The sequence below is a fragment of the Choloepus didactylus genome, chromosome 15 (assembly GCF_015220235.1).
Source record: "Choloepus didactylus isolate mChoDid1 chromosome 15, mChoDid1.pri, whole genome shotgun sequence".
In the NCBI taxonomy this organism is placed as follows: Eukaryota; Metazoa; Chordata; class Mammalia; order Pilosa; family Megalonychidae; genus Choloepus; species Choloepus didactylus.
In genome coordinates this window covers 19,092,790-19,118,440 of record NC_051321.1, presented here as the reverse complement: position 1 = coordinate 19,118,440, position 25,651 = coordinate 19,092,790, and the positions used below count along the sequence as shown (strand labels likewise).

At 40.7% G+C, this 25,651-nt stretch overlaps 1 protein-coding gene across 10 annotated transcripts in view; it reads right to left on the bottom strand.

Annotated features, from left to right (window-relative positions):
* ABLIM1 (actin binding LIM protein 1) overlaps nt 1-25,651 on the bottom strand; it is a 265,485-nt gene that overhangs the window by 32,312 nt on the left and 207,522 nt on the right. For 8 of the 10 annotated variants that reach the window (XM_037804327.1, XM_037804331.1, XM_037804333.1 and 5 more), the window contains 4 exons: nt 17,269-17,356; nt 13,981-14,039; nt 2,503-2,580; nt 1,307-1,462 (listed from right to left, as the gene is read on the bottom strand). In XM_037804327.1, coding sequence (XP_037660255.1) covers nt 1,307-1,462; nt 2,503-2,580; nt 13,981-14,039; nt 17,269-17,356 — 381 coding nt within the window. Of the gene's footprint in view, nt 1-1,306; nt 1,463-2,502; nt 2,581-11,103; nt 11,188-13,980; nt 14,040-17,268; nt 17,357-25,651 lie in introns of all 10 variants that reach the window. The other 2 variants (XM_037804334.1, XM_037804335.1) reach the window with 1 other exon arrangement.

Sequence of the window (25,651 nt, the reverse complement as noted above, 5' to 3'; positions counted from 1 at the left end):
GTGAAACCCTCTGGGGCTCAATGGCTACTGAACAACCCAGGCCAAGTCGTGAATTGGAGCACTACAGCAGATGCAGATACAACAAGCGGCCACTAGGTGGCACTGCATGAACACAGATATCACTTCCTGCATCTCTGCTATGCTCTGGAATAAAACCTGGATTAGAAAACAAATAAATAAAAGGAAGACAATATATAACTGAGAACAATGTTTTCATGTCTTTTCTTTATCTCACTTAAGAACTCAAAGCACCGTGTAAAGTCTTTTGCTACCAATAGTTTACTGTCTGTTTTAACTTTGGTTGAACGGTGGATTTCAGGGTACATCTCTCTGAGTGGAGTCAAATCATTCTATAGATGATTCCGATGTTTTAAAAAATGGGGAAGAATTTTAGAGTGAGTTGAATAGGCCGGGGTGACAGACCAAAGCCCATGAGACCTGGGTAGGAGGATGACGGTAGGGACCCCCCCAATCCTGTGATAGGACGAAGGGGTGGGACCCCCATGGGGCTGAGATGCTCTGATCTGGCAGCAAGATGCATCTACTGGCTCAGTATTAATAAGTGTCAAGAGGACAGGTGAAAACAACAGCAGCTGCCACAGGCTGCGTATTTGCCACCTGCATGGCCCTCAGCTAATAGCTTTATATAGGTTAGCTGATTTACCCTTCACAAACACCTTATGAGGTAGACCGTTATCTGATTCATTGTAACAGATGAGGACTCTAGGATCATGACGAAAGGGCGTCACGTGGCCAGTCATACAACCAGCATGTGGTGACCACTGGTTGAGCCCAGGCTCTTACCACAGGGCTGTACTGCTGCCCCATTCATTCTACTTCTTTTCTTGCACATTCTAAAGATCTTTAAAATCTGAAAACTACAGCTGTCAAAACTTAGGGAGTGCTCTCTCCCTCTCCCCCTCTCCTCATGATCCCCATGAACGTATTCCCAAGAATTTGCCTTAAGACTAAGACCCCCGGAAAGCCCTGACTCCTTACTCCCTCTGCCCAGTTCTCAGAGCCTCCCTGCCGTCGTCTGCTTCCAGCTCAGGAAGGAGGCTGTGCTGCTCCACAACCTGGTAATGATATATCTACCCTTCACTGTTGGTCTTTCCCACTCCTTTGAAACCTCCCTGAGGGTAGAGATTGTGGACAGGGCTACTGAAGACCTCACAGCACCCGCTATGGAAGCTTACAAATAGCAGGCAATCAAGAGGACCCTCTAATTTAATTCAACTCCAAACAGTAGCTCTTACGTGTGTGACAAGAGAGAAAGCAAGTTGTCAGACAACTCGGAATTGATTACCTCTCCAAGACTCTGTCTCTCCTGCTTGTCATCGTAGCCTGAAGCGTAGAAAGGCTCGTAAGTAATAAGATCCGGACGCTCAATGTCATAAATTGCCTTCACCTTGGGAATGGCTGCTAAATCCTTGTAATCCAGGATTTCATTGTCTACTTTTGCCTGGCAAAGTTTAACAGAAAGAAAAATTACTCTGCAGTCTCATTTCCTAGAGGAACTTTTGTTAGTGAATTTCATGCCTTGTTTAGAAAGGGAAGACCTTAAAGAATAAATAAAAACCAAAACACTTTGCTTAGCACAGTCATATTCTTTGGAAAGTTGCCTATTTATGCCATATATTTACTCATGTTTAATATGAGTAAAAAACAAAGTCACCAAAAACTTAGGAAAAAATCTATATAGAAGTCATCAAGCAGAGAAGACTGTAAAACATAAGGATATTCCCTAAGTTTATTAGAGAAGAAAAGCTCAAACAGATGGTCAAAAAATCCTCCCAGATGGTTAAAACCAAGCACTACACATTTAATAAACTAAATATTTAAATACCTTTGTGGCAGAATTTAAGAACATTCAGTATCAGCATTATAAAATGTATAATTGATTGCCAAATATCTATATACAAGTTAGTTGCAAGTTTTTTGGAGATTTAATAAACTTAATCATGTTTACTGCTTTAGTAAGGATATCTCAAGCAAATTAGAGTTTTTTGTTTTGTTTTGTTTTGTTTTTGTTTTTAATTGTGAGTGCCTGATTATGAGCAATACAACCACGTCTGAAACAGTTTGGTGACACTATTATGGATTGGGTTAAAGCACCAGCAGTTTTCCCCACCACTTCTTTTGCATCATCTCTGCAAATGTTAACACAGTGAAAAAGGCAAGAGCTTTCTTAGAATTATTATTTAACAGTTCTGACTTCGCAGATCCCCAGGGTCCATGGAGCTGCAACAAACGTTTTTAACTCCTGCATCTCACTCCTGCATCCTACAGGTCATCTACTTGGTCATGCCATTAATGGTCACATATAAACTTAATTACTTGAAATAAAACATGATTGGGGAGGCCAATCTACAAAACTGAAAATCAGACCTCACAATAGCAAAAGAAATCACTGTGAATTAGCTTCTAGTTTGGATTGTTTACTCTGCCATTAGAATCCACTTACCTGTCCCAGAAGTGTCACTTCCAAAAGGAGATACTTACATAGATGGTATGACCTGGTGAGCCAGGGATACTGGAGCCTGGTCTAGAATAAATACTTTCGGAGGAAGTCCTGGTTGGCTGCAAAATAAATGGTGACATGTAAAATTTCAGATCGTGGCTGCAGAATCAAGACTGGCCTGGGTCCCTGAGCTTCAACTAAAACTAAGCTTATTTGTGATCTCTATGAATAGGGGAAAACACACTCTAGAGGGAAAGGTAGATGAAAACCAGTAGTGCAGGCCAGCTTTGAAAATGCATTTGGGGGCCTTTCCTTCACCTCTCTGCCTCTCTCTCATCCCCTATAAGACCTTCTGGCTCCACCTCCAAAACCCATCTCGAAGCCTTTGGTTCTGCTCCCAGTCCCTATCTCTGCTCATCTGGCCCATGACAGTGGCCTCCTGTGCCCTCTTCAACTCCAGGTGACACTCAGTGGCAGAGTGGTCTTTGCAGAACATATTCTGGATTGTCAGTATCTTGCTTTTAGCTTCAGCATCCACTTGGAGTAAGTGAACGACTCTTAGGGTCTCAAGATTTCGTTCTTGACAACCCCTCCTAGCCCTCCACTCCCTCCCCTGCCCACTCATAGAACACGGTGCGTTTCCCAGCCTCTCGGTTCTTATCCCTGCTGCTTGCTCTGCCTGAAATACTCATATCTCCAAATTTTACTTAGTTGGTTGTTTTTCTTCTTTTAGCCTAGGCTTAAATATTACCTCATCAGAGAGGCCTTCCCTGAGCTTTCAGTCCAGAGTCAGCTCCCCTCGTTATTTTCTCTCAAATCCTGCTTATATTTTCCTTCGCAAATAAAATTCAAATTATGTATTTATTGGTTTCCTTGCATTGCGTTCATCTCTCTTGTTAACTTTATTCGTTATCCCTGCCCTCTTAAGAGTTGATTTTTTTCGTCAATGTATATGCCCAATGCTTCGCACAGGTACATAGAAGGCAAGCAATAAATATTTGTTGTGTGAATGAGCTGCAATTTATTTATAAACAAATATTCAGTTCACCAACACTTGCCTTGTGTTAAAATCATGGATTTGAGCCTTTCCACACCGAGTCCCTACAGTGAGGCTGGGGTCTGCTGCCGATGGACAGGAAAGAAACTGGACTTCTCTATATCCTTGGAGAACCCTGAGAGTGAGTGGGAGAGAGATGGACCAACTGGGACCAACTACCTCAGCTCTGCCTGGCACACACTGGAAAGCTCTGCCAACAAAACCACAGCCCTGTCTTGGATGACTTTCTCATCTGAGCAGCTATTTCTTGGAGAGATAACTTATACTTCTACATTAGGAAGAGGACCTTTTTTTCCTCAGCACTATTTCCACTGATATTTGGCATCCTGACTGTGAGTGTAATGAAGCTAGAAGAACTTCTAAATACAAGGATGCTGCTGGCCTATGTAGTTCATGTGTGAAAGCAAACACCCCTGGCCCGATGCAAGGCTGGGTCCGAGTCCACTAGAGGGCTGTGATCGGCTCTGGTACCCATGTGATACCAGGGTGGGCGGGGTTTGGAGAAACCAAGGTGTGAGGTGTGAACAAGTGGGGGCAGGCCAGACTCATCAGTTCCCGGCTTCCTTCCCAAGACCTGTCATGTACCAGCAGTTTCCTTTTGGGGTTGCAGTTTTCCAACCACAGGCTTTATCTCAGTATGAGAATAATTCCAATTCTGAGTAATGTTGAAAATAAAAAATCCGCTTAAGAATACTACTCTCAATACTACTTAAATGGCACAAGCAAAATGTAGTACTCCTTTAAAAAGAGATGCTACCCCTTAATGAGGTTGAGCCAATATCTCTCGCTAGGGGTAACTATTAACTACAGCTAGTTCTTCAGCTTCAGGTGGGATCTTATATTTGCCAAACCCCAATGTCAGAATTAATACACCTAAAAGAAACTTCCTAAGAATATTAAGAGCAGCTAGTGTTTATTTCCGAGTTACTATATGAAAGGCCCTGTGCAAAGTACTTTCCAGGCCTGATCCCACTGAATCTTCTCAAAAACCCCATGAGATAGGTTCTGTCATTATCCCCATTTTACAGACAAGGAAAAAGTATGAGTGCTCCAAAGCACGTAGCTTAGAAAGCGATGGTCAGCATTTGAGGCCAGACTCCTTAGCTCCAGAGCCAAGCTCTTAACCTCTGCTCTAATCTTTTGCCCGCGTTATAAGGCAAAGGAAACCATTAGCTTCCCATCAGCATAGCTACGGGACAACATAACTACGGGACAAATGATCAAAACAGAAAAATATTAAGATCAAATAGCAGAAGAGAGTGCCTGCTAAGTGAAAATAGTATTATTGCCGCTAGTTCTATAAGAACCTCACTATTACTCACTAGCTGGGGTGGGGTGGGGTAGGGTGGGAGAGGGTGGATTGCAAGAGAGTCAGATGTCTTCAGTTACTGCGGGTTACTATGACAACAGCCTGTTTTCATTAACAGCATCTAGGACATTGTGGCAATGGCCAAAGTGCACACTGGGGCTTTGGGGTCCCTCACGCGTTACTCATCCCTGTTTTTGCCAAGTGTGGGTCAGGAACACTTTCTGCCTTTCCTGTAAAGAGGCACCAGGGGATGATTCCAAAGTGTTGCTTTCTCTCTCGAACTGCACGTCCTGATAGGAATACAGCTGAACAACAGCGTGAGCACACGGAGAGAAGGAGCCTTTCATGCTTCCTTCCAGGGGTGGAGAACCCCACAAGAAAGGGAACATCTCCTGCTGAACTTGCCTGTTGGGATTCTGATTCTCTCTACCACCATCCCTCACGACATGAGGGTATCCTGTCAGTTACATAATTCTCTGAAGCATTTATCTGGTTCATTTACAGTATTTACATTGTTGGCCTAAAGGTTTTAAGAGTTGTCCAATAACTTGAATATTTATCAAGTCCCATTTGGTTCCTTAAAGGCTTTTGGGCCTGTGACAACCTTCTCCAATATGCACACACCTACTCTGGGTTCTCTGATTCCAAAATAAATATTTTAAATTTTCAGTCAGATACTTTTCAAAATCAAGTTACCAAATCTACCAAGGCTTCAGCTCACCTTAGGGTGATCACTTTGTTCACCATTTGTGTCTTCAGACTATTTACTATTATTTGAGAAATGCTCAAGATGTATTTTGGAGATTCAGAAACTGCTCTTTCTTTCACAGCATTTACCATTGCTTGCTTTTGCTTCATTGTGACCTCCCACCTGTACCAAAAAATTTAATTCCATTGGCAGCTTGTTTATGGGTTAAATTCTTGTTTGTCTGTTTTCTTAAAATGACCCTTCTTTGTGTTCTTATCTATATTTAAATAATGGTATAAAACACAACTATGTATAGGATAATATAACATAGTGGGGTTAAGGTTGCCTTTGGAGTCAAACAACATGGTTTAAATCGTGGCTCTACTAGTATGACACCACATGAGTTTCTTTTTCTTTCTTTTTTTTTAAACCACCTTGAGCCTTAGCTTCTCCAGCTATAGAATATGGCAGGGATATTAACACCTACTTCAGGGGAATAAATGAGATAATACGTGTAAAGCTCCACGCACTTTGCCTGGCACATGGCAAGTGCCCAATGCTTCCCAGACACTTGGCATTAGATGGGATTTCTTGCTGCCTCTCTTAGCCAGTTAATCTCAAATGACGGACAGCACTGCCTCTTTTTTGCTCCTCATGAAAGGATATTCCTTCAAATGTTAGCTACACAGGCTAGGTTTCCCTGGATTTTGCTACAGCTACCACATTTGGATTCCTTCCCAACAGAACTCAGACATATTAAGTAATTTATCACAATTCACAGAGCAGCAGCCCACCTGGAGTTGACAAATGTCCCTCCCTCCTTGAGAACCCTATGAGTGATTCTGAATCCTTCCGGAGACAGTGACTTCCTGCTCATGGCTCGGCTTTGGTACTTAATGCCCTTTCCCTGCCGATGGCAATGACCTCCACACAGGTCTGTCTCATCCGACAGGACCGTGTCTGGTTTGCTGCCTCTTGAACATTCTCAAGGCTTAAACACACACATGTATCACCTGCTGTTTGCCACAGTCCCTAATGGCTCCCAAAGTAGATTTATTCAACCAGCAGAGGCCAAAGGTTTCTCCTTTATGAAGATAACAAAATAACTTTTTAAAACTCAACAATTACTTTTGGAGTCTCAATTCTAAATATTTAAACATTTACATTTTAATTCTAAACATGTAAAATTCTAAACACGTTGAATTTTAAAGTGTTAATATCTTGTTTTCTATATTGAAAAGAATTTCTTTTATTCTTCCGGTTGTATTTTTTTTCTAAATCATATATAACTTGCTGAGGGCTCTGATGGCCAGGACATCTTCAAAAGGCACAGAGCTCTTCTCCAACGTAACAGTTTCGAGTCCACGTAAATTGGAACCCATCTCATCTCCAAAAGCACTAACTTCCTGACATACTTTCCCTCTTACAAATCCCGCTTTCAGTTACTTCTTCACCATTAATGCCACTGTCACCTCAGTGGGTGAAACAAAATTTCAAAGTCCCCACATTTCCACAGATGATCCTTAAGTGCAATTATTTCACCCAAATTACCATTTCAACCCATTAGGATAGCCAGATTAACCACAGTGACCCAGTGAGTCTTTTGATGCCATCTTTGGCAAAAGAAAAAGGGGGAGTGGGGATAGGAAGAGGGTGGAGAAGGCAAGGTGGATACAGAAAGGATTATAGACTGGCTTTGATCTCTCATTTTACCAATAAGATTAGGCAGTTTAATTCTTATTTTGGCAATGGGACGAAAGGAAACTTCAGTAAGAAACTAGTTACATAGCTGTGGTTTAATCACAAGTTCTTCCTTGGTCTCTTATGAAGAAGGGGCCATAATGCCCTACATTTATTTCCCCAGCACACCTTCACATATGCACTTTTGATTTTAACTAAGGTTTTTTATTCACTTCCAAAACAAAACAAAAGCAACAGAGAGGCTAGCAGTTCATTTCAATGGGGGTGGGGGGTGGGGGGTGGCATTTAAACACTAATAGTAGCTAGATGCTTGAAAAAGCAAGTTTTTTCCCTTCATGAAATTCTTTTAAAAGTTCTCAAATTGCCTGCCTTTCAGTCAAGTTTTTCCTCCCTTGTGTCTTGATTTTGTCTCAGAATGAAAAATGACATTGACAAGATTTTTTTGTTTCCACTCCAACTCTCATCATTCTTCAGATATTGACCATTAAAAACTCTTAGCTGAGCTCTGCCTGGTGATTAAGTGGAGAAATGACATTTTCCATTCATTTTCAATTACCAGCCTCCATGCACACTGGGTTCCTTTCAAGGAGAGTGTTGGAAAGCCCTCTGCTACAGCCCCCCACAGCCCCCCACCCCCATTCCATAGGTACAGGGATGCAACAACTACCTGATCTAATTTGCATCCATCCAAAGCCACGTTCCCAGGAGGAGAGAGAAACCAGAGGTAACTAGCAACCAGAGCAGAAGGATCTTAGGAAATAGGGGACAACTGCTAATAGAAGGCAACTGGCACCTCTCCTAAGTGCTGCTGATGTTGACTGTACCTGCCTTGGGTTTTCCTTGAAAGTCGCTAGACAAGGTGGTGATAATAGCTGCAGAAGAAGGAAAACTTTTAAAATCTACATGCACTGAATGGTAGGCTGAGAATGTTTTGAGAGGAAGTAGAAGGACTCTCATTCTCAGATACCGCTTTTCTGGGGACAGTTTCACAAATGCCATCAGCTTTTACTATTTCTTTCCAGTATAAATCTTACCTGTACATTTTACTGTCTCAGGAAGTGTAAAGACACATTAAAAGGATAAAATATTCCAGCAAAGTGAAAGCTGGGACTAAAGCAGTATGCACTGTAGTGACATTAATAAGACAATAAGTAACAACATTATTTTCTTGTTCTAGACATACAGAAAGCCTCTAATTAGCTCAATTCTTTAAATATACACTTTATGTTTGGTGTTTTATAGATTAGCAGGTGCTTACATTATAACACATGAACATTATTAGTTCCAAAGATAAAAAATGCATGCTGGTTTTGTATGGGGGACAATTCATGCTTTAGCCTCCCAAGGCACTGCAGAGAAGCCGCTTTTTAGAATGAAAGCAAGAGCAAGTAATCACCTCCAGATTATGGTAAACCTGATCCTGGGAATACCATGTTCTTTCTCTATAATGGATTGCAACATGAATTACAATTGCACAGCACTGAGCTGGATCTATAGGCAAAATTAGTTATTTATTTAAAACTTCTCTGAGTAACTGAACCTGGAATGTGTTTTTCTTGTGTAATTCTATCTTCATTTTTTTCTTTTACCTGTAACTCAGGCAAGACGAAAAGAAGCTGCAATTTCAGAATATAAATAATAAGATGACTTCTTCCTATACATTTGAGTTTCCTTCACAACAAAACCATGACTTATTTCTGGGGCATAGAGTGCTGAATGCCCCCAAAAGGAATAGACTCATAAACTGATAATTAAAAATGTTGAATTTTAGGTGGTAAAAATGAGCTGCTATGTAGGCCACAGTATTCAAAAGATCAAAATAATTGTGTTAACTAGAGAACTGCATTGCTATGGAGTTGTCAGGCTTCTCAAGGTCCTGTGGGCTCAGTCACCAATGGATGGGGTCAATGGTTGAGGTCAAGGTCAATGGATGTCCTTGACAAATGGCCCATTAGCTCCACTAGGTCCCATGCTGTTGACAACTTTCTGCGATGGAGATAAAGTTGACTTCATTGATACTTAGAGTGGCTATAATGGGAATCAGATGTCCCTTTTGAGTAACAGGGAAGAAAGAGAGAAGTTATTAAAAACGAATCTGTTTCTCTCTCTGTCTCTGGGTCTCTCTCTCTCTCTCTCTTCTGTAACTCACCACTTCTCAAGATGCTCCACATTTCTTGAATAAACCAAAAAATTTCATTTTTCTCAAGCCATGAAAATATATCGCTTGCCTATATCACTTAGGCTAACAAAATATGACACTATTTGAGTTATAGAGTCAAAAAATCATTGAAAAAGCAACTGCTTAACAATGAGAGGTACAAATTCTAAGCAAATTCTGGATTCACGAGACTATAATTTCGCTGTATGTGAAAACTGCCGCTGGAGCTACAGCTCTAAAATAGGAGGCAGATCATAGGACAAATACAGGTTGAGGAGCAACCAGCATCGCAGACCACTGTGAGGCGCTGTGGGCCCAGGTCAGGGAACCTGCAGTTTCTGATCTGTGTGGCCTTGGGCATGGTCACCTGATCTGACGTCAACAAATGAAGGAACTAAGGAAGGTTATCTCTAAAAGGTTGCCTTCCACCTCAAAATTCAATATTTTTCTAAATGTCTTTCCAGTAATTCATAAGAAAGAAGGTGACATTTTAATAAAAATACAGAAAAACCAAAAACTCTTCCCAGCCTTCATGCCATTCTGTTGGGGACAGAAAGGAGGTGCAGGCCCAGACCTTAGACCAAAGGGTTATGTTGCAATACTGACTTGTCATCAGAGCTACAAAATGGGTTTTGTCTGGGTAAAGATGGGACTGCTGAAAGTCAGCTGTAACTTAGCAGGTCAAGGTTGCAATTGATTCTCAGAAACCCCTAAAGAAGGTCAAGCGTATGCACAGGATGGGGTCCCTGCCTCCCTGTTCATCTGGCGTGCTGGCTCAATGCTCTCCCTGCTTCCATAGGACACCCGGGGCTGTCACTTGGCTCTCTTCCTTCAACATCACTGATGGTCCCCCTGACAACAGATTTAGCCGGCCTGCCATGCTCTCCTCTGTCTTCCCAGATTTCTCTCTCACAGTGGAAAGAACATGGGTTAGGAGCTCATAGGCATCTGGGTTAAATCCTAGCTCTTCCACTTACCAGTGGGGCAACTCTGGGGAAGCTATGATGATGGGTCTCAGATTCCCCATCTGTGAAATTGGAATAAGGGTCATTCCATTCTCAGAGAGAGCAAATGAGTGCGCCCAAATCTCCCAGCCCCAGCAGACCCTCATTTGCTTCCTTCCAGAGCACTGCTCCATTCTTGAGCCAGACCACTCCCTACCTAAGCTCTGCTTCTGCTGTTCTCTTCACCAGGCCCACAGTCCCTCCTCATCTCACATGTTTAAGTCCCACCCAGCCTCCAACATTCACCTCAAAGACCACTTCTCCCCCAAAGCACCCCGAGATACTCTCCCTCCCCTGGCACTCCAGAGGGTGTACCCGCCTAACCCCTGTGATGTGATACTCTACCATTTCTACCATTTCCTTATCTGTCTTTTTCCCCTACCAGTCTGGATCTACAGCATCCAGCCCAGCGCTCATAAGCCAGGTGCTTGACAATTATTTGTTCAATGAACAAACATATGAACACAGGACAAAAAGGCAGCCTCTAAAGTGCTCACTCTAATACAGACAATGCTTTAGCTACTGCTCTAAAAGAAAACATTAATCAGAGAAGAAAGCAGGCAGCATCAGGATGTGAGATGTGCTCCGTGGAGTGAGAGAAAGCCTCATCCACCTTCCACGGGAGCTGGAGAAGTTATGTGAGAAAGCATCAGGGGGAGGGAAAGCGACAGGAGCCAGGGGCCCAGGACAGCGGCTCCCAGACTTGGCCCAGACACAGCGCGAACCTGCAGACGCGGAGACCGTCCTGTGCGTAGAATCAGACTTTTGGGATAAAAGAAATCGGATGAAGGATGGCGAATGCTTGGTGGCTGCCATGAAACATGAAAGAAGGGAAGGATGAGTAAAGAAATATCCTCAATTCAGAAACACAATTAAAAAAAAAAAAAAAAAAAACCCTCACTGAAAACTAATTTGATAGTAAACCCCAAATGATATCACTTTAGTTGATGTTTGTGTGTGTGTGTGTGTGTGTGTTTCTGGCCAGTCTTTGGCCCATGTTTAAAAGCACATTAACTGGTCTTCAAGTTCCAGTATATTTACCTAAGTTCTAAGCCCCCATGATTCCTTTCCATTTATTTTGGACAGTCTTACAACACATGAAGAGTAAGCAGCCAATGCAGTTAACAAAAGAGTTCTGAAGAATCTATTGTTACAAACTCCCCATGAGTTTGGATTACTCAGTGGGGTTGCTGAAAGATTCTTAAAACATTTTCCTTTTGCTATGGAAACCACTTTAATGTGACACCCTGTAAAAGCCCTGGAAATCTTGGCTCAGGATTTGTGATCTGTAGACACACCCTTAAGAGAGCCCAAGATTCATTTCTGTTATTCAGAACCTATTTCCCTTTAAATCCTGTCCACATCAGCAAGTACCCCACTCAGAGCACATCTGAACCTCCTCCAGATGGGCACCTTCTTCCCTTCTACTGGGCTCCCCAAAGATAAGTGAGCTGGAGGGCTGAGCTGACCTCCCAAGTAGCAAATATTGGGTTTAAGAAAAGAGTGTGGAATTCTCTGGAAAGCATCAATAAAGGAAGAAAACAATAGCTCTTCTTGGCCAGAATGAGTAGAAGTATTTCATTAGCTGTTTTCATAAGCTTATCCAGAAAGTTACATAAGATGCTATCCAGAATGTACAACTATGTAATGGTACCGTGAACAATCGAATGTACGATTTGTTTTGTATGACTGCGTGGTATGTGAATATATCTCAATAAAATGAAGATAAAAAAAAAAAAGATGCTATCCAGAGCGTCGATTTTTTTCTTATCATTTTAGTAACACTGTCAGCAAATTCAAGCAATCCTTACAAAGAAAAGATACCCATCCAAGTCAGTCTGGCCTCATTAGCTTTCCTCTCTTCGTCTCCCAAAAGACTCATCAGGGATGATGTAAAAATGATTATTTGTAAAACCAGAAGCAACACTATAGCAATAGTGCAAACCACAAACTACTTGGGTGGTTTTTGGGCATCTCCAAGCTGTGTTATGAACTTTACATTTTTATGATAAGACGCAATAAGTACTCTCTTTAATGTTCTACTCTTTTAATAAAGACAACTCATTTCCAAACATCCCTAGTTCCTCAAAAACCCTATGGTATAGAGCCCTGACATGAGGTCTGCTCCAGGGTGTGCCTGCCTGGTTGATGGATTTGAGGAGAATGTCAGAGGCACACACTACAACCACCCTAATATAGAGGGACAAATTCCTCTCCAGCTTGTCTTATCTTTACTCAATTATTCTGAGAGAGAAAAAAAATTTTTTCTGCACTTAAAATATGCTCACTATAATTGTGAATTCTAAGAGAACTGTTTTTGTTCAGGGTTATACGGAAGGGACACATTTCCAAAGTATCCAAATGGTAAGCATCGTTACCTGATCTTACAGATGCCAGTTGGGGGTGGGGGGGTGGGAAACAAAGGGGAAAAATGTCCTGTAGATACATGTGCTTCATTAAGAAGAAAAAGAAAAGACTGGAAAATACCAACTACAGTTACCTGGGAGGTAGGCAAAGGGATCTGAAAAAGATCAGGGCATTTAGGGCTCAGTGATAATTGTTTTTCTGAAGCCAAGTCAGGAGTCAAACGTTAGTGACAGGCCACATAGACAATCTGACACTGCTAGTGCTTCTTATGCCTGCCAGTGGCAGATTAAGAAGAAATTATATCATGCATAATCTGGCCTCCTAAGTAAATCCAGGTCACTCTTTCCCTGAGACGTAAAATGAGGTCCAAGTTAGCGAAACTGAGTTAGCTAGCCATCAGTAAGTTAGCTAAACTGAGTGACTGAGGACTGGGATTCTGTCTGATTTTTGCTCTGAAAAGCACTTCACAGCTTGGGCGAAAAACTGGGGGCATCTGAGCAGGGTGCAGATTATGATCGTGAATTTACAACTGTGTACAGCTCTTTGCTTCTGAAATAGATCAAATATTGTTAGCTTGGAGGTGTTCTGAGAGTTGACTAAAACTAGGAGAAGGCTCTAAAAGTGAGAGATGAAAAGCTCTATTCCTTTAAGCCTGTGAGCTTAATGTCCTAGGATAGTTATTGAAATATTCTTTAATTATCTAAAAGTTACATTACAAACACCCATCTAGGGTGTTTGTTCACATTTACAAGTCCGGGCTCATCATTATTTCTCCCAAAGCTTTTATCTGATAAACTACCAACCTTTGGAGATGGAGGTAAATTTAGTGTATTTGGATTTGAGAGGATGATAAAATGCACCAAGAGCTGAGCAATGGATGCAAGGTTTGGGTTGGACTGATGCACTATGGAGTTAGTACTTATGCAAAAAGTCTAAACCTAGAACATGATTGATTTTTCACATCTATATGGTTTGATTTTTTTCCTCGAATGCTTTTCTAGGTAAGGCTTACTATGTCTAACACAAGCATTTGGAACAAAACCACAACCATAAATTTAAGGTAGGAGGGAAGCAACCCCCTTCCCTGGCCAAATGGTACTTCAACTTGCTTAGTTATGGGGAAAAAAAATGGCATAAAAGTAATTGCGCCCAAACTCCAGCCCCAAGAATAAGTGATTGTGAAACATTTGGTTGGCAAATGCACCCAGGCATCACAGCTCTAATTATTTCCTTACCCGCAGTTTTTCCTCTGTCTTAGTAGATTGCTTACAGTCGGGATGCCAAACGGTAGAACCTGGAAAGACACAAAGCATTGCTAAGAGCAGAGGAAATGGAAAGAAGCCATAGTCCTATTAGACAGACCTTCTGGAAATAGTCATACCCCTCTTTCTCCATCATAAGAAAGTATTCAAGCCCTGTGCCAAAGTGAATCACAATGCAGAAATCAAACAACACCAGATTCCAGTTGAGTTTTTCTCATCAAGTCCTGGCTTGTTCTATAAAGATCAGAATTCTAGCCCACAGAGAACAATGACTGGGGACAAGAGTGTTTTGATGCAAGAAACATTTAGTTCTTCCCCAGGACCTTTTAAAAAAAATCATATCATCCTTTAAAAGTAATGCCTGTGTGCTAACCACAAAGTACATTCAAATTTCAGAAATACAGGCCATACTTATAACATCAAAGCAATCAAGCAATTTAGTTGAAGAAAATATCGTCATAACTGATATGCTATATCCAGCAGCAAAACTCACTGAATTTTTCATTGATTCAGTTATGCACAGTCACATATATGGATATGGGACATTGGACAAACTAGTAGATATACTGAAAGCCTATATGTAAGTCCTATGCCTAAATGGGGTCTGGCCACATGTGGAGGTAGACAAAAGAACCTGAATGTGTACTTAAAAAGACTTAAAAAACAAAGTTACTAAGTTGAAAGCAGTGAGTGAATTCTATCAATTGAGTAAGAGTCTCATCTCAGTATGAATGATTTTAGGCTTTCTATATTTCATTGTTTACATCTTTACCTCTTTAAGTAGCAACCTATGTGTGATGGTTAGGTACATGTGTCAACTTGGCCATGTGATGGTGCCCAGGTATCTGGTCAAGCAAGCACTGGCCTAACCTTTACTGCAAGGACTTTTGTGTCTGGTTAATAAACCAAAAGGCTGGTTTATTAAATCATCAGTCAATTGGCTGCAACTGTGACTGATTACATCAATGAAGGGTGTGTCTTCCACAATGAGAGAATGCAATCAGCTGGATTTAATCCAATTGGTTGAAGACTTTTAAGCGAGACAGAGAGAAGACCTTCACTTCTTTGGCTAGCCAGCGAAGCGTTTCCTGAGGACTTCATCGAACACCTTCATTGGAGCTGCCAGTTTGCTGCCTGCCGTACGGAATTTGGGCTCGTGCATCCCCACAGTTGTGTGAGACACTTTTATAAACTCTTTTATTTAGATATCTCTTGTTGATTCCGTTTCCCTAGAGAACCCTAACTAATACAGTGTGCCTACGTGAAAAGTCACCAAAGTCACCAAAGTAAAATAACTCGTGAATTGCTTCATACCACTGAGCTAAAATAATATTAAATTAACGACAAGGAAAAATACATTTTATAATCAGAATGCTACTTCAATCCCTATTTAGCAATCGTTTCCACTTCTCTTCAACTAAAAAAAAATTAAAATCAAACAAACAAAACCCAGACAGACATATAGGTCCCTTTAGCACTAACATTGACTCAAAGGTTGATCACAAAGGGCAGGAAATCCTCTTAATATGAAGAGCCAGGGAGCAAGGAGTCAAGGCCAGGCACAGGAGAAGATCTTCGTGAAGGTTGTATTGAGCAGGGTCGTCATTCAAAGCACCAGGTCTGCACTCCAGAGGATGCCAAGCACACAAGGTGTGGGACTTGGAGAGAGCATCAGAGACTGAGGAAGAGGAAATTGCTCATTCTTCAAGGGATGTGCCAACAGGCCAGGCTAAGGCCACCAAAGCACAACTCCAGAAGTGATTTCTGAATCCCACCTTAACGAGGTTGTGTATTTGAAATACGAATGCGTTGCAGAACCATCCTGAACGTGTACAGCTGTACCCAGAGCCTTGGGTTCTCAGTTCCTAGCAATGTTGGCTTGACACACACTCTTGTGCCTTTGCTTTTGAGTACCATAACTGATACATGAAAATCTAAAACAAAGCCTAAAGACCAAATGGAGAATAAATCTGTTCTGTGCTGAAAATGCAAAGTGACATCTGCTTATGGCCACCATAATATAGAGCCTGTCCACTGTCTTATAAAGCCCATGTAAGCCCATCAGATTTGGGAGTTGGTACTTGTCACTCATCTTAATTGGGCCCTTTAAAATTCAGTGACATTTTTAAATCATAGTTTTTCAGAGTGAGTATTTTAAAACTAAAGCTAAAAGCTAAAAGGCTATTTGGATTGTCAATTTTTCACACAGCTAGCATTTTTTTCAGAAAAAGTAGCCAAGGCTTTGCTTTAAAATTCAAGAATCATTTCTATAGACTTTTCTTAGTTGCATAAAAACACAAACTGAGAGCAAAGCAAAGCATGCATTAAAAATACACATGGTGTTATGTGCAAAGAGAAATGAAGAAATGACATGCAAAGGCAGCTCAGACCTAGTAATTACCCAACTGAAGAAGCAATGGATCTTATGGTTCCTGATAATTTTGCTGATAGGCCCTTGTCTAATTAATGACTTTTTCTCCAGCTAAAAATAGTCAAATGCTTGCACAGATGGTAGTGTTCGACTAGAAGAGAATGCTCCCCTGAAGCCTCTCCAAGAAGCTTCAGAATTTCAGAGGATATCAAAATATCGTAGGTTTACAATGGGAAAATTTCTTTCAACTTAAAAAGTCTAACGACCCTCTGGAAATGTGCATTGTTTGTGTGTCCTTGCTGCCAGAAAATTCTCAAATTCTCTTCCAGGGATTTAGGGTACATTCTCTACTGTTCTCTCTCTGGATATGAAAGCTATGTCTTCTTCAAAGGATGAAATAAGACTGTAATGTAATTCACCAAATATGAGATTTTCTTCTTCTGGAAGTCCAGATAAAAGCAGCCTAGAAGGCTTCAAAATATCCTTTTCCTTCACCCAAAGGATAGAGAAAGAAAAACAGACAAAGCAGCCATCAAATAAGTAAAGTTTCTAGAAACGCTTTCTTTCTTTTGATCTTGTGTCTCTTAAGCGCATTCCTCAGGAGGGCTGGGGAGTAAGCACTGGTGATTTCCACTTTTCTTTTACATCCATAGCATCAAATGTCGAGTCCTATTCATCCATCCCAAGCTTCGTGAGCAGCCTCAGGGGCTCATGCCAGCTTGGCTGATTAATACTAATTGATGAGGCAACTTTTGGCCACATTCACTTGGATTTGAGTTGACTCACAGCTAATGAAATGGCTCCTTCTCTAAAAAACAATCAAACAAGCAAACACAGCAAGATTTTCTCTTCCCACGTGGGGACAACTTGTGTTCGTGAGTACATCTTACCTTGAAGATACATTTCTTCTCCTTCTGTGAACATCTGGTTGCATCTGCTGCATCGTGCACAGCTAGGGTGGTAATGTTTGTCACCTGCCTGCAACAGAAACGGGAGCAAATTTTCAGTCCTCCCCTCATCAGTGCCAGCAATGACAGGTTCCCTGGCATCTCTAGCTTCCGTTTTTCCTTCCACCTGAGCTTTCCTTGATGGATGCCAGTTACACACCAGATGCCTGAGCCAGGTCCACTCCATCCCCCAAAACCCCACCACAAGAGCATTAAGATCTGAATTGAAGTTAGAGTCTAATGTTGGTTTGTACTACATTGATAAAAATAAATGATATCCACATATATCAAGTTTCTTGCTTTTTTGACTAAGCATTCTGAAAATAATAAAATCTACCCAGTTTGCATCAAGGTGAGAAACACCATAGTAAAAGACATCATTCATTGCTTTTATCTCAGAAGGATCCCTAATTTTCTTCTCTGCTGCTTACAATGATCCTTTGCCAATGTCTTAAATTGAGTTTCTGAAGAAGGCATTTTACTGAGGTAGCTCTGCATTTTTCATGGCATTTCACATTCCTAAGTATGACAGATGCCATCATAGCAGGTGCCGACTTCCCCAAAGCAAAGTGTCACTGGACACAGGGACAATTCTCTAGACAGGTGCCAAGTCACATTAGAATCACGCTCCACAAACATGCCTTGCAAAAATGAATCCTTTTCATTCACACCTTAGCAACAAATCTTCACCACCTAAAAATTATCAAACGTGCTCTGAGATTAAATCATTTTGTTAACCGACCATGAAAACATTTCTTTTGCACTACCACATGCAAGTGGTGCTGAGAATCCAGAGTTAGAAGTAGCCTGCATCTGAGCCTGCATGAAATCTCAACAGGAAAACAGAGGTCAGGTAGGCGACTCCTTTCTCACACCCTCCTGTGGAAACTACAAAAGTCACTTAGTAACCAGAGTGTGAGATCGTGGTCAGCTACTCAAGATAATCAAGGAGAAAAAAACATAAAAAATGAAGTGAATTAAAAATAGAAGCTAGGAATGAAATCTTTTCAGAGGTGCCTGTTGGAATACTCCAGAAGTCATGCTCTTGTTCTTGCCAACGCACTACTTTTTTCTTTGGGGATGTGGAAGAAAGGTGTAGGAAATGTCATTGCAAAGTAGCCCCTGCCCTTAGCCAACTGGGATCAAATGTGAGCTAAAGGAGGAAGACAAGATACTACTCAGTTCTAAACCAGGTTGTTCAGCTGGGATATTAGTACTGGGAGGTCATGGTCAGTTTGTACAAACTCTGGGTTCTCAATGAAACTTAAAGAAAAAAGGACCCTTGAGGAACATGGGTCGTTTGTAGTGAAAAGCACATGACCCAGTAAGAGGGACATTCCTCAAGCTGATAGAGTATATCTCCCTTTATTTAGTGGTAAAACATTAGAAACATTTTCATTAAGGATAGAAGAAAACAAGGATGTTACTTTCACCAATCTTTTTCTACATTATTTTAGTCCTAGCCAATGTGATAAGTCAAGAAAAGGACATAAGTATAAAGACAGTCATTAAAGGAGACAAAACAGTCACTTTTTGTTGACAACATAATTGTCTACTTTGCAACTGTTTTGAAAATCCAGGAGAATCAACTGGAAATCATTAAAGCTAATAAGAGGGTTCAGACAGTTGCTGGATAAAAAAAATTAGTATGCAAAAATCAATGGCTTTCCTATTCACTAGCAATAAACATTTAGTAAATGTATGGGGAAAAAAGGACCCTATTTGCAATAGCAACAAATAAACTACTCTCCAATGCAAGATCTACATAAAGAAAATTATAGAACTTAACCAATGAACAGAAAAAGACCTAAATAGAAATGTATAATATTCCTGGATGGGAAAACTAAACATTGTCAAGATATTGATTTATTGAAAATTAACCAATTAATGCAATGCACTTCCAATCAAAATACCCATAGGAGTTTTTTTCATTGACCTTCAGACCTGAGGGTCTACAGGATCAGATGCTCAAGGTAAAAGGAGCTCCAAAACTTTCTTTGTTGACTAAAAAATAAATAAGAAGACTTTCCTTGTTACTGACATCCCTCATACTAGACCTGGATATTACTGAAGATAAAAGGATCAATACAGTCCTCAAGGAAAGAGCACTGCTGCCTTTCATGATCTTTTCTCAGGTTGCCTTCCCAAGAGAAAATAATTTTCTCATTAAAAAGTTTATGCTCCTTTGCATGTGTGAACCACCTCTGTTTCATTTCTCCTTTCACAGGTACCCACCCATGACAGCTCACAGACAAGCTCTGAGCATGGAGCCAGGAATAGAACCAGAACTGAACACAGTCATGGGGTCATATGCAAACTGACAAAAAAATAGACCTAGCTGAATCAGAATCATTCAAATTGGGGTCATTTTTAGAAAAAAAAGGAAAAGCACCTCAAATCATGAGCAACATGAAGGACTACATAGCACTGGATAAGAAACAGATAATAAATGTACAATTCACGGCATGGAGGAGGCTATTGGTTACAGACTTTTGAAGCACCCTCTGGGCTTTGCTGTGGCTGGTGATTTCATAAGTGGTGGTTCCTAGGAGGGTGGGCTCAGGCACACAACATCCAACTCTGGCCATGCCCCAGCACAATGCCCATGTGCTACTGGGGTCTCCAGACTTCCACCCTCACTATTCTCCACCCTTCTCTGTAACATCTCTTAAAAAAAATAAAAATAAAAAATTACAACCGCAATGTCTGCATTTCACGTATTCAAAACGCACATGTTCAAAGTCTACATTCTGGCTAGCATTAAACTCTATGAATATAAACACTTTTCTTATTTAGCTGAGTTTTACAAAGTATCTTCCCACATACTCAAACTGCTAAAAATTACTTGCCTTTAATAGTGCTGATTAAACCAGACTTCTGTGGGTTATTGTTACTATTTGGTTAACCTCTAAATTAAAGTGTAAACTTTAGCATACAAGTTAGGATTCTGAGTAAATACTATTTACTGTAAGGCAGAATTTGGTGTAAGGCAGATTTTTGATGAAACCCATTGTGTGGAAGAATAGAAAGGAATTCTGAATTCCTCGTGGACATGGGTGCAGGGGAAGGGCTACAAGATTTAGAACCAGGAGGTGTGGGTATTCACTCCTTAATTTGTTATATAGGGGACCTCAGTTATGTCACTACTTCCCTTCTCTAAGCCCCAGATCCCTCATCCACGAAATGTGAGGGGCTGGACTAGACAATTTTAAGTCCTGTTCAGCTGTAAAATTCCATGTTTCTGTGTGAAAGCCCATACCCACATGAGTTCACAGAGCAGTGATAAGAGAAAAGCAATTTGGGTAGAGAAAGGAAAAGCTTGATGTCAGGGAATGGAATTAAACCCTAACCAATGACCCCAAAGCGTCTGGTACCCAGGAGGAATTCTGATGCCCTCACTAAGCCTCCTGTTTACTGTAATAGGCTACTGGGACTACAAAAAGAGAACTATGATTAGGGAACCAGCATGGCAGATAATCAGCTTGACTGATAATCTGCTTAGCTTCTGGATCACTAGCTTCCCTTTCTCTGCAGTGCTCGACCCCTGAGATAAGCCTGGGAGACACGGAGGGTGGCCTTTGAGGTCAGCCTTCATCCACTTATACCTTTCGCCATGACCACCTCCAAAAAGAACTTGCAGGTGTTTATCAGAGATGATTTAATAACAATCAAACAAAATCCTCAGAGGAAAATAAAAATCAAAAGGCCCCAAACTCAGGCTAAAATGTTTGTGGTCATCTGAGCTTCTTAGTCGATGTGGCCAAAAGGGAAAATGATGCGCTGTTGAAAAAAACGGGTACCTACAGTTGTCATGAGAGAGGCAAGTTTCCTGATTCTAAATTGATAAGCGTCACCTTAAGACTGAAGTTCCAAGGGTGCTTCCTCTACGCCAGGCAGTGTACCAGGAACTTTAAGGGACCTGCATCACGACAGCCCTATGAGGTTGCTATTTTACAGGCCTATTCACTAGGCAAGGAAGCTAAAGCGCAAAGAGAACTTGCCCAATGCCCCCACTGCATCCAAAGGCAGAGCTAGGCTTTCAACCAGGCCACAGTGTAATAACCTCCATGCAAACTGCATCTGAGCACCAAAGGAACCCTCAGACAAGGGCCCTCAGCTATGGAACAGAAAAACATCTTTCTCACTTATTTTGCTGATGCAGGAAATGTGCAAGTAGTTGTTTCTTATACAGTCCCTTGAGACAAACCAAGAGCACAACACTGAAGAACAATTGAATAAAGTCACTTCCGTAGAGGAAGTTAAATTATCAAGATCTAGATTGGTAGGTTTGCTTTTTTTTTTTAAAGCTCATACTTGATTCAGAGATGGTGCTTAGAATACTCAGAGGAATAAGCAAATTACTTTCCTGTCCCTAAGACTCTCACCACAGCTCCCATTGATGGCGATTTCAGACTAAGGATATGCAAATACTTAGAGGTTAGTGTGTTGGCCTAGATTAGGAGTTCTCTAACTTTACTGTGCATTAGCAACACCTGAGGAGTCTTTTAAAATTTGATTCAATTTCCCTAGGTGAGACACAGAAATTAGGTTTTGTGTTTTTTTTTCCTAACAAGCACCACAACGAGTCTATATAGATCACTGGGAACTGGTGAAACACCAGTCTGGGTGGTACCAACCCCAAACCTGATGGTAGATGAGGACACCAAAGGGAGTAACGAGTGACAAGGATGTGTTGCTTACGTGGCAGGTGCATGGGTGGGGAGGGAAAGGCAGAGTCACGCAAGTCCCCCGTTTTCCTCCCGCAGAAAGGCAGAGCAGGGCTGACTCAGCCTTCTTGCCGTCACTGTTTTTTTTCCCCTTGAAGTGGGAGAGGTTTCCAATGCATCTGGACTGGCTTGATCCAAGTGGAACACTTACTTGCCTGTTCTGGGAGGCTTTTTTCCTGATACAGTATCATGAACAGGAAGGATAATGAGGGCATGCCTTGACCCAAAATTTGTATCCTGGGCAAGGTGAATAAATCAATCTGTACAGGCAGCTTTCACAAAGCTCAGAGAGCCCTATGCAAGTCTGTGCAAAGCCAAACTACACAGATGAGAACATACTGCAGCCCCACCCCCTTACCACGTGCAACCCCTCTGAGCTCAGCAGGCTCTGTTCCAAACACTCACGCTTGGTCAAACAGGGGTCAGCAGCTTGTCTTCCCAATGAGGATGCACAAAATCGTTCAGAGAAAAATAAATCATTATCTTCTAATGCTTTGGTTCCCTTTGACCTGCTGCTCATAAACATAAAAGAGCAACAACTCCCTCCTCTTCATGGGGGTAAAGAAGGAAAAAAGCTGCATCACCCAGCATAAACACAAATTGGTTTTTCACAGATGTTTACTGCTTTCCCATGTCCCTCAAAGGAATTAAGTGCAAAAACTTTAAAAGAGTCTATGCAATTTGGTAGTGCTATATAAATATTAGCTGTACATGTGTTACATTTCTAAAGGATCTAACCAGTCTCTTTAAATTTGTCTATCAACTTGAGGCAATCCCTACTGAAGTCCTAGCAGGTTTGTTTGTAGAAATTGACAAGCTGATGCTAAAATTTATATGGAAAAGCAAAGGACCTAGAATAGTCAAAACAATTTTGAAAAAGAAGAATAGGATAAAGTTGGAGGACTTAAACTTCCTGACTTCAAAACTTACTATAAATCTACAGTAATCAAGACAGAGTGTTATCAGCTGAAGGACAGATGCATGATCAATGGAACAGAACAGAGAGTCTGAAATAAACTCACACATTTACGGACAAATGATTTTCAATTAAGTGCCAAGGCAATTTGATGTGGAAAGGATAGTCTTTTCAAAACAATGGTGGTGGGACAATTGGATATACAAATATAATCAAACCCCTTAAACTCTTACCTTACTCCATACAAAAGAATTAACTCAAAATGGATCATGGGCTAAAACTATAAAACTTCTAGACAAAAGCATAAGAGAGAATCTTTGTGATTTTGGTTTAGTCAAAGATTTCTTAGATATTACATCAAAAGCATGATCCACAACAGAAAAATTGATAAATTAGATGTCATCAAAATTCAAAACTTTTTCTCTTCAAAAGCCATCAAGAAAATGGAAAGACATGCCACAAACTGGTAGAAAATTTTGCAAATTATATCTGAAATAGGACTTGTATATAGAATATATAAAGCACACCTGCAACTCAATAATGAGAGGCCAAGCAACTCAATTAAAAAATGGGCAAAAGCTTTGAATAGGCACTTCACTATAGAAGATATGTGAATGCCTAACAAGCCATTAAAAGATTTTTATCATCATCATTAGTCATTAGGGAAATGAAAATTAAAACCACAACGAACTACTACTACACACCCAATATAATAGCTATAATTAAAAATACTGATCATGCTGGGTAGAGAAAGTAGAACCGTCATACATTACTAGTGAGAATGTAAACGAGTGCAGCTACTTTTGGAAAACTCTTTGATAGTTTCTGAAAAATGTAAATTTACCATGCAACCAAGCAATTCCACTCCTAGGTATCTATGTAAGACAAATGATAACATATGTCCACACAAAGACTTAAATGTGATTCATAATAGCATTATTCATAATGGCCAAAAACTAAAAACAATCCAAATAGCTATCAACAGGTAAATGGGTAAACAAAATGTGGAACATTCATATAGTGGAATATTACAAAACAATAAAAAGGAGCAAACTACTGATGCATGCAACAACACAGATGAACTTCAACAAGAAAAGAAGCCAGATACAACAGACTACACATTGTATGATTCAATTTATATGAAATGTGGAGAAAAGGCAAAACTAAAGAGACAGTTGTTACTGGAGATGGAGACTGAAATAAATAGGATTGACTGCAAATGAGAATAAGGTACCTTTATGGGGTAATGGAAAACTTCTATAAATAGATTGTGATGCTGGCTGCACAATTGTTTAAATTTACTTATGATAATCAAAATATTTTCGGGGTCCAGATTCCTTTGGGTAGTTGTTGAATAATATGAATTTTTCATCCTGAGCAAAATTTATCCACATGCATAGATAGCTAGATATACACATGCAATATTGCCTTGTTAGCATTTCTATGCAGATTTGCCCTTTTTCACAGGGATTTCAAAAGTAGTTTATTTCCTTATCTTCAGAGAAATTATTATTCCTATTGTTCAAGAGGAGAAACTGGACTGCAGAGAGGTTAAGAAACTTGCCTAGGAATTTGAAAAGGAAACCTGGATGGATTAATGCATTTTCTTAGGATAACTACTGGGAATGTTTCATGATAGTGCTTTTGCTATGTCCTTTAACACATGATACTTAATTTGATTTTCCTCTGACCACGTGAAATAGGCAACATCATTCTTCTTGTTTTATTGCAATCAACTGAGGCTCAGAAACTAAATGACTTGCTGCACCAAGGCCAAGGTCATTTAAGTGCCAGAACTAAGCAACAACCCAGATCTTCAGATACAAAGTCAACTTTCTTGTGCTATCACCACTGCATAACATTGCTTTTTGTTTCAGAGAAATAATAATAATCACCTAGATAAGTAATTTTTGTATGACATAAAAAGATGGCTAAAACAACTGAGAAGAAGAGGACATTTTATTAACATATATCTTGGATATTTTGCCGAATTTCAAGGCAGAGCAAATAACTGTGTTAAAGGCAAAACATAAATCTGAGACCATTCAAGACAGATCTCTGTATTTGGAATTAACCTCTTCTCCCTGGTACTGCCACAGCTCTCTGCTTGTATGGTTGCTTGTTTAATTTTGTCTTCTTTTATTACGGCTGGACTGTCCACCCCACCCCACTGGGCACTAGAGAGAGGAGAAAACATGGGTTCCGGAACCAACAGAGTCCAGGGTCTGAATTCTGGCCTTGAAAATGGTGTGGCCTTGGGCACTTTTCTGGACTTATTTCTTCATTGGTAAAAACTGATATCAGGAAGCCTAACATGGAGGATTGTTATGAAAATCAAAAATCAAAGTGCCTGGTTCCTGTCAGTGCAGGTGAGCTTTTGCCCTCTCTTTCCCACTTGATTATAAATTCCCTTGAAGACACAGGCCATGCCTGTATCTCCACAACTCCAGGATCTCTCTTGCTTTCTGCAGAGTAAGTACCCTAGAAATGTCTGGTGAATTAATCTGCCCACAGAAAACCTTATCAGAAAAGGTTAGCAGCCACTCTCTGAACATTTACAGTGGCCAAAAGAGAAGTAAAGGAAGAACTTCTGCTCCCCAGCTACAATTTAAGTGTTGACTTGCTTCCAGGTACCAGGCTAAGAATCTCACAAACCTTATCCCATACAACCCTCAGGGGAACA